Source organism: Pteropus vampyrus, unplaced genomic scaffold (genome assembly GCF_000151845.1).
Source record: "Pteropus vampyrus isolate Shadow unplaced genomic scaffold, Pvam_2.0 Scaffold369, whole genome shotgun sequence".
Taxonomy (NCBI): Eukaryota; Metazoa; Chordata; class Mammalia; order Chiroptera; family Pteropodidae; genus Pteropus; species Pteropus vampyrus.
This window is the reverse complement of record NW_011889150.1, coordinates 200,189-209,377: the sequence shown is the minus strand read 5'-3', so window position 1 is coordinate 209,377 and position 9,189 is coordinate 200,189. Positions and strand designations below refer to the sequence as shown.

The 9,189-nt window shown below is 56.3% G+C and overlaps 1 protein-coding gene across 1 annotated transcript in view; it reads left to right on the top strand.

The window, feature by feature from the left end:
• LOC105305213 (histone deacetylase 4) overlaps positions 1-9,189 on the top strand; it is a 211,788-nt gene that overhangs the window by 9,847 nt on the left and 192,752 nt on the right. Inside the window, exon 2 of the mRNA XM_023523003.1 lies at positions 2,115-2,326. Coding sequence (XP_023378771.1) covers positions 2,305-2,326 — 22 coding nt within the window. The 5' untranslated portion in view covers positions 2,115-2,304. The remainder of the gene's footprint in view (positions 1-2,114; positions 2,327-9,189) is intronic.

Sequence of the window (9,189 nt, the reverse complement as noted above, 5' to 3'; positions counted from 1 at the left end):
AGCTGTGCCTGCAGCCGCAGCGCGGGGCCGGGAGATGGGCCTGAACCAGGGCGCCCTGGGCGCAGCGCTCGGCAGAACAGGTCTGGCTAGAGATGTTCTGATTTGAGGCTAAACGAACAGAAATAATCACCACCATTGGGCCTCGCAAAGGGGTCTCAGAATGTGGGGGGAGGGGACGCTCCGGAAATGCAGAAGGCGGTGGTGCCTCTGAAAATGATTTACGGTTGAAATCAGAAATTTTGAAGGATTTTGTCTAGGAGAAGACGGGACCCTGCAGACAGGAGCAGAAGGTCACGGGTAAGCGAGCTGAGAAGGTGTTGGGATGAGTCGTCAGGGGAAATGTTGAAAACAAAGAGCTTACGGTTTGGTTAAAAGCTGCAGCAGAACCGTGAGGAGTAAAACCGATGTGGAAAACAGCGGTGCCCGGCGAACTCACCGGAGAAGATGCCGGGGAACGCAGAGCGGACCACAGACGCGCCCGCAGGGCCGGCCCGCCAGACAGCGCAGGACCCCACGAAGCCGAAGCACGCGTAACACGAGGAAGGGGAAGAGGCTCTTACCAGACGTCTGCTGACATGTTTGAGTTTTAAGATTAAGAAAAGCTCCAGCAGAATCCAGACAGAATGGAGTAACAGTGACGGCTGTGGAAGGGCACCTCTGGGAGTCAGTCCTGCAGAGGCTCCCTGGGGAGGAGGCACGGTCTGGCTGATGGCCGGGAGGTTTTCTGCTGTGCTTAGGGTGGGGCAGTGTCTACAGATTTTGAGGGAGAAATGTCTGTGGTCTGAGACTTTTATGCCCAGCCAAGTTGTGAAGTCTGTGATTTGCAAGGATTTGCAAAACGTACCATCGACATTGCTTGCGAGAAAATGGTGTTCCTTCTGGCCAGTAAAAGTTCTGACCCTGAGCTAAGTCACTGTGTTTCATACGGAAACAACCAGATACAGAACAATAATTGTAAAGACGCTAATCACAGATTTGCAGGGGACGTGCACTTGGAAACCACCTAAAGAGCCAGCTGTTGTGAGTGGCCTCTTGCATGACATGCTGGGAAGGGTTCTTTGGTTATAAGCAGCAGGAAAAAAAAATATCCCGAGTAATTTAATCAAGAACAGGAATTTGTCACACTTGTAAGGGAAGATGACAGGCAATAGGATTTTCATAACTACCATTTTCTCAGTTCATTTCTGTATTCTGATGATAAAGGTAATACATGCTCATCGCAGGAAAGTTAACAAGTCACCCAGGATGCCACCACACACTTCTTGTACTTACCTCTGGGCTCCTCCGTTAAGTGACGGGTCTGTGGCAGAAGCTGGTCTTGGGGCGGGGATTTGATGAGCGTGGCCCTTTCGTCTGGGGACAGGGCCCTGTGACAGGCTCATCGGAACCACCTGGAGTGGGGGACAGGCAGCTTTGATCACAAATGGAACGGGAGGCAGCCTCCCAGACAGCGTCACCAGGGGTAGTTAATGACCCTGGAAGATTCCTGGCTGTAATGTCAGCAGAGAGAGTGGGCCGTGCAGCTACAGCGCTAGCCGTCTGTGGGCAAACGGCGAAGGAGAAGTGTCAAAACATCACCGAGCGTTTGCCCTGTGTGATGGCATCACGGGTGGCTTTTTAAATACGTTCCTGTGATGAGCACGTATTACTTTTATAATGAGAAAATGGAAATCGACTGAGAAAATGGTAATTGTGAAGACGGAAACATGCGGCCTCCTTAAGTGAGGCCAGCTGATCGAGACAAACTCTGGGGCTGCGGCGACGTCAGCGTTGAGTGTCGGAGGATGGAGGCCGGGGCGGGGGGCGGGGGGCGTGCGCGGGCGGGAGCCGTGTGGTGGCCGTGGGCGTGCACTGGTTTGTTTGTCCTGCGAGGCGTTTCTTTGACGGTGCCGAGGTGGAGCGACCCTGCCCGACAGACCCGTTTCTACACCTGTTCACACTTACTTACCAACAAAAACCCAAGTGCTGCGTATCAGTGGCCGAGGCCACGTGAATGGTTCCACCAGTCCCGGGGCGGGAGTGGAAAGCGTGGTGCTCGAGTGCTGGGGGTGGGGGGGATGCTGCTGTCGCACGAGCCCCACCCTGACTGACGCGTCCTTTCTGTCACCTTACAGGTCCTCTCCTGAGAGCGCGGGACACCTGCCCCCTCTGACCTCCTGGCCTGTGAGACGCAGTCGCCGGGGCCCAGCCCTCCCGTTGCTGGACTTGCATGTGTCCCTGGGACTTTGGGGCCCTTTGGAGCTATTGTTTACTTGGGAATTTTGAGCCATCGTGAATCGGCGACAGGAGCAGACGCCACTAGCAATGAGCTCCCAAAGCCACCCAGGTAAGCGGACGGGGCCCTGCTCGGCTGCAAGAGGCTCACGGGGGCCGCCACTGGCCTCTGGGACGCAGACCAGTTTTCCTTGACGATGGCCGCCGTGGTCTCTGGCCGTTCCACGTTCAGCGGGGATGGTTCTTTATCCGGGGAAAGGAACTCCGAGGAGCCCCCAGGAGCCTCGGTCCTGTCCTGGGTTGATTTGACTTGGGCGGCAGACATGGTCCTTCGATGCCCGGAGAAAAGAGCTGTGCTTTTCAGCTAGGTGGTGTGTAACGGCCGGTTAGTTTCGCATCCAGTTTCTTCGTTCGTGGGGACCTTGGGGTGGCAGTGCCTCTGTGACTGGGCCTGGCGCGTGGCCATGAGAATTGCTCTTGCTGTTCGTACTTTTATGGGGAGCTGTCCTGAGCCCCTCACACGCTCTTAGTCTTCTCCGTGCCTTGAAAATCTCGTACCTGGAGGGAGGAAGCGACTTGTCTAAGGTCACAGAGCTCGTAGGTGGCCAGACGGGATTGGAAACCAGCTTTGCCTGGCCCTTAGCTTCAGAGGTGCGTACAGGCACACGCCTTCGGGACTTCTCTTTGTCCCCCTGCAAAGTCATGCACAGTCACCTGATGAAAGCTCAGAGTCCTCGTTCTGTCTGACAGGTCTGGGCTCCTGCAGAGCTGGCACCGGGCGCTGCCCAGCGTGCTGCCACTTCCATGCAACGTGGCTTTTGGAGGCACCTAGATATCAGCCTGTCCTGAGTCCACTTGCACAGATGCTGCGCGTCCTCTGTCCGCGAGGCCTGGGGTCAGGCTCTGCAGAGTGCAGGCCGGGCGCGGGGCCTCTCCCTTGGGACTGGCCAGGGTGTCCTGACGCCCTCCCTTGGCCCATCGGAGCTGTCCGAGGCTCTGGAGGGCAGGACTCCCGGGTGTGTTTAGATAGGAAGGCTTTATTGATTTAAGTTGATCGATACGGTGTGTAAAACCAAACTAAGCAGTTGGGATGGAAGTGCGTGAAGGAGACCTGAGCGGTGCCACTGTCCCTCCCTGAGAGCCGAGCCGGCCTGCCCGCCTCCTGCGTCCCCACACGGGCGGTGTGCGAATGTGTGGTAGGCTGTCATCGTCCCGCACGGGGCGTCTCGGTTCCCTTTTTTTCCATTTTACTGTGTTATGAGCATCTTTTGGTGTCGGTATATATATAAACCCAACTTATTTTTGATAACTCAGACACGGACGTTTATATGGTTGCAGCACTGTTTATAACAGCCGCAGTTGGCATCGAGCAATTATCCTACATATAATTTGTATGGATCCTTCTGGAAATGCCCCGCTGGGCCAGTCCCAGGAGGCGGCCTGGCTCAGGCGGTGTGTTTGTGCGTTTGGAATGTTAGGTTTGCACTCAGATCGCTGCAGAATCTGTGTCTCAACTTGTCTTCTTAGTAACAGTTCACGAGGAGGCATATTCTTGTCCATTAGCACAGGCACTGGGCGGGTTCGGTCCGTTCCCTTCCCGTCGGCCTGCGAGGGGAGGACCACTGGGTCCACGCGGCCGTGTGAGCGGGGACACACGCTTCTGTGGCCTGGTGCAGACGTGGTCAGGTCTAGTACGTGCCACCCAGGCATGTGAAGAGAATGTCTTTTTTCATTTTTCTTTTTTTGTCTAAAGAAGTTTATATATGTGCATCGATATTGTTTATAAAATTTCCTCATTCATATGTACTTATATATAAGAGAATATGTATTTTTTTTCTATATGTTATTCGTACATGTTAACTCGTTATTTAGATTGGTATAGCTTTCCTCTTTGTCGGCTCCATTTATGGGGAAATGTGAAGTTTTCTATTATGATTATAGTTTGTAATATTGTTTCTTCTTTACTGATCATTTTTTGCTTTGTTTCAATGTGATTTTCAGTGCTGAAAAATTAATGACCGTATCTCATGGTAGCCCAGTTCTCTTAACAAAACCGTGTATTTCTCTGTTTACCGTTTCTTTGCCCGGAAGCTTTTGCTGTTCCCGAAAGGGTTTTAGCTCTTGGTTTCCTCTGGCGGACAAGCAGCTCACCATCGCCACCCGAGCCTTCCAGGCCTTCTCTTGGAGGCTTGTCTCTGTCACGAGCAGAGAGCTGGCTTCTGCTGTTTCTTCCCCTGAGATGAGAGTCTGCCTTTATGTGGGGAATTCGCCTACCCGTGTTTATTGCAGCTGCTGTCCTGTCTGGTTATGTGTCATTGCTACCCGCTGACCCCTGTAGCCTCTGTCTCTCATGTTGGGGACTGAGGAGGAGATGGAGCTGGCAGGGGCGGGACTGCTGGGGAGGCCTGAGCCTTCTCAGCTGTGGGGGCCGTGGCGGGGGCTGTGGTGGGGGGCTGTACGGTGGAAGGCTGTCCACCTGCGCTGCGGTGTGCTCTGGCCGACGGGAGCTCACTGGTGCTCCCACCTGTCTCTGGGCCCAGATCTCCTGTGGGAGCTGCCTTTCTGCCCAGCCTTGCAGCCAGGAACCCCAAACAGCACAGCCCCGACCGTGGGTTGGGCTGAGCCCAGGCCCGGCACGCGCCCTCTGGGGAGGGGCGTGTGGGCCCGGTGGTGGGCGGCTCCCTTGGATTGTTTTCCCATCACTTTGACCCCATCAGGCTTATATTTTCTAGGACGTTCCTCCAAGTTTCTTGTCAGCCGATGCTATTTTCCCACTGTCTAGCATTGGTGCATCCTTTTGTGTTTTTATTTATAGTTAGTAATTTTGGTGGATTTTGAGGCAGAGAAATGAGTAATGCTCATTCCGTTTGCTGTTTGGATGGGAAGGTCCAGTGTTGTCTCTTGCCTTCGGCCCAGGGGGCAGGGCCTGTCCCTGTCTGGGCATGCCGGGCCTGCAGTGGTCCCCCTCCTCTGGCCGGCTGCCTCCCCGCCCTCCCCTGCATCTCCTCCGTGTCTTCCGTCCTGGCCGCCCCCACCCTGCCTCAGCGCTGCCCCGGAGCGTCAGGCCCAGCTCCAGTCCTGCCGCCGGTCGCTTCGTCACCCTTGCAGTGCAGTTGGCTTTGCCCTGATGATGCAACTACCTCTTTATTTCACGCGTGTGACTTTTCCTCCCTCCCGAGTTTCTGTAGAGGTCCCTGCCGTAGGCTGAGGTGTGCATGTGACATTACTGCCGTTCTTCGTGGGCTTCGCTGGAGCCAGGCCCTGGTTCTCTGACGGAAGCCAGCTGACCGTTGGGGTTTATTGCTTGGCACGAGCACTTCTGACGCTGTGAGCGGCCTGAGGACAGCGCCTGGGTGGACTTGGCCTGGGAGGGCTCCGAGGAACGAGAAGAGCTTCCGGAATAGCACGCTTCTTGCCTAATCCAGCGCTTCAAACCACTTCCTGTCGGGGCTGTGCTGCCGCGGGTCAGGATGGGTGCGTTGGGCCACAAGGCCTCTGCCTGGAAGGCGAGTCCCGGTGAGACTGAAGGATGTGGGCACCGTGCGGACTTGCTGGCGGGACAGGTGAAGGCTCCCTTTTCCTGTCCTCTCCTCCGAGTGCCTCTCGTAGCAGGCCAGTCCCGCCTTGTGTGCCCGGGCTTCGTAGGTACCTCGGCCGGCTCACAAGAAGGCCAGGCACTGTCACTCAGCCCCCTTGTCGAGACCACCGCACTTCCGCAGTGCAGTTCAGCGTCCTTGTAACGTCTGTGCCTAGAGAAAGTGTCGAGGGGAGACGTCGGGTCTCAGGGCCCCTCGCTGGCCTTCCAGGACCTGTGCGTGGTCATCCACACCCCACTCCTGACAGACAGCTGGTTCGCAGGGCTGGGAGCGGGTGATTCAAGCATCTTTTCTCTCCCTGCGTCTCACTAAGAGGCGTGGACAGTGTTTAGTTAAAAGCAGAAAACCTATTTCGAGGGAACCTTTTATATTTAAGATCAGTGTCTTAATTTGGACCATTCTCTGATTTCTTAATACTCTGTTGAGTCTGAAATATCCCATCAGTATAAAACCAGCCAGAAAGTCGGTGTCAGCAGTAACTTAGTGATTAGGGAGTTTCGACATTGTTTTATTTCTTCAAACCATGGTCAAGTTCCCATCCTGGAAGTCTTCCTGGAGGAGGCTCTGCCGACCGCGGTGTGAGCTCGGGCCCGGCTCTCGCACTCCCCGTGCTCCTGGCTTCCTTCGTTTGATCTGGAATCTTTATTTCAACCAGTTTGGCCACCAAGGTTGTTTTATTTTAAGATAGAAATTACCTCAGGTAGAAACGTTGTCACTTGACTCATGCTTTGCAGTGATGGAGTGTTTTAGGAATATTGCAGTTTTAAAGACTTTATTAAAGAGGAGATGAATTTTGAGGACCTGCAATTAACAGAAGACATCAATTCTGAGCTGCTAGTGACAGGCAGATTCTGGACCTTGAGTGAGGCTTGGGCTGCAGGAAATGACTGGAGCGCTGAGGAGCCGACAGTGGCCTTGACGGAGGCCCGAGGGAAACCTGGCCCGGCCTTCGAGAGGGCGGTGTGCCACCGGCTGCAGGAGAGCTGGGGGCTTGGGCGCGGGGACAGGGCCTGCGCTCAGGCGTGTCAGAAGATGGGGAGCAGCTGGCCACAGCCGCGGGGGAGCTTGTCCGAGACCCTCTGTGAGGGTGTGACAGAGTCCCCGGTGGCCGGTGGACCTGGGAGAGTTCGGGGGCGAGGCTGAGCCCCGAGGACACGGGGAGGGTGGCCGGTTCCTGACACGGGCCCAGTGCAGACGGGCCGGAGGGCGGTGGAGCGGCCTCGGCTGCGCACCGATCCCGCGTGGGGACGGAGGTGCTGAGTGCCACGCGTGCTGCGCCCTTCGCTGCCCGAGGGAGGTTCAGGCAGGCCGCCGCGTTCCGTCCGCGTGCCCTCCAGGCCCCCGCGCCCGTTCGCAGCTCTCGAATTGTCCCTCTCCCGGATCCTGCTGCCATCATTATGTGGGAGCTCAATCAGTCAAGGTTTGTTCTGGAAATCATGGAGACGTAACGACTTCTTTTTCAACTTACTTCTTTTTTTAATCCTCAAATTGTGTTTTGTCTTTAAAAAATCACGAATACGCAGTCGTTATGAAGAGCTCAGAAAATCCCGTCAATGCAGCATTGATGGTTTGTTTGGGCAGTTCTCTGAAAATTCTCGTGCCGTTTGTGGATCGTTTGCATTTATGTCCTTGTTTTCAAAGCCACCATTGTAGAAATGTAAATTTCTGAGTTCTGAGCTGCTGAATGTCGGATGATTAATGACATTGAAACTTAAGAATGAATTCCCGGTACGTATTTGACATAGAAAACCCTGCATCAGAGGCCATTGAGTACAGCTTGGTGCTGGAACCGAGAGGCTGTGATTGCGGGGCCGGGGGGCGGGGGCAGGTCGGTGTGGACAGGTGTGCAGGTGCGCCCGCCGTCCGCCGCCGGGCCGAGGTGGCAGGGTGGCGCCGGCTGCCCCTGCGCCCCGGGCCGCGCCCGGCTGCGCTTCAGGAGGCCCGAGCGCGCGGCGGCCTCGTTCTGCGCCGCGCTCTGTGCCTGTTCCGTTCGTTTTGCTTCACAGCCCTGTGTGGTGAGCTGGGGTGCCGCTGTCCCCGTTTTACAGACGAGTAGCTCGGCGTTTACCGCTGTCCAGTGCTGAGCTAAGGTCAGGTAGCTGAGCCGAAGCCGAGCTGGAACCAGACCGCTCGCCCGCCCCCGCGGGACGGGAGCCTCCGCCGGCAGACACAGGTGCACCGGCCCTCCCCGGCGTCGGTCCGGCCGGCGTGCACGGAGCTCCCAGCCCCTTGGCGTATCTGTGGCTCCTGTGGTGACAGGGACGGGCGGGCGCGTGGAGCCCCGGGAGGGATGCGGGGGATCAGGACGAGTGAGCTGAGTCTGGAAAGCAGGCGGAGGCCACAGCCCGTGTGGCGGAGGAAGGTGTTTGGGAGCGGAGAGGTGGCCGTTGAGCTCGGGGGCTGCAGCCGGGAGGGCTGCTGCCACCCCGGTCGACGCGACCCTGTCTGCTTCTTGGTCCCATTTGCCTCGCAGTCCCCAGACCGCTAGGTGTGGAGAAGGGACTGTGGGCCTCGCGTGCCCTGCTCCCTCACTCCATTCCCCTCCCCGGGGCACATGCTGTGTGTCCCCTTCGTCTCAGTGGGCGTGGCTTTGCTGCCGGTGAACTTGTGGGCTCCCGTGCTGCTTGCAGTGTGACCCTGCGAACTTTCTGAGCCTCTCTTGGAAGAGCTGACCGGGTGACTGGCACACCAAGTTAATTTGAGAGACTCTGGTTAAACTTTTTATTGTACTACCACTTAAGAGCTTTTTATTTGCTTATTTAATGAGAACATGATTATAAAAGTGGACTCTTTTAGGGAATTATAATGATTAAGAAAAATTCAAATGAGGCAAATGACTGTAAACTTTTAGGATTGTACCTGACCTCGCGTGTTTAAATCGGCTGGCTTTTAGCCACTTAATCAGTTGGCTGTTGGGAACATTGGCCTTTAAGGAGTGACAAGCAGTATGTGATGAAAAGACCTTACGATGTTATTTTCACAGTTGTCCCCTGCCCCAAACAAATAGAAAGAGCAACTGTCGGAGATTGGGGTGCCGGCTGTCGGAGCCCGGCTTGTGGAGCGCTGGCTGGAGTCCCTGAGGGCCGCATTGGCCGGTGGCTCTAGGTCTCTGTCAGGGTCACGAGCCAGGCATTCCCGGCCGCCTTCCCGACGTGGGTTCCGGGCTCCGTGTTGCTCTCTCCTCCTCCCCTCCGCCCAGGGTCCTCACCGCCGCCCCTCGACGGTGGCAGTCCTCGGCGGGAGCTGGCACGTCCCACACGTGGTGTGGCTGCGGAGCCTCTGGGGCCTTACCGCGCAGCGCCGTGGCCTTCTCCGCCTGGGCTGACGCTGTGTGCTCTCGAGGGTGACCCTGAGGCTTGTTTAAAATACTCAGGCATCT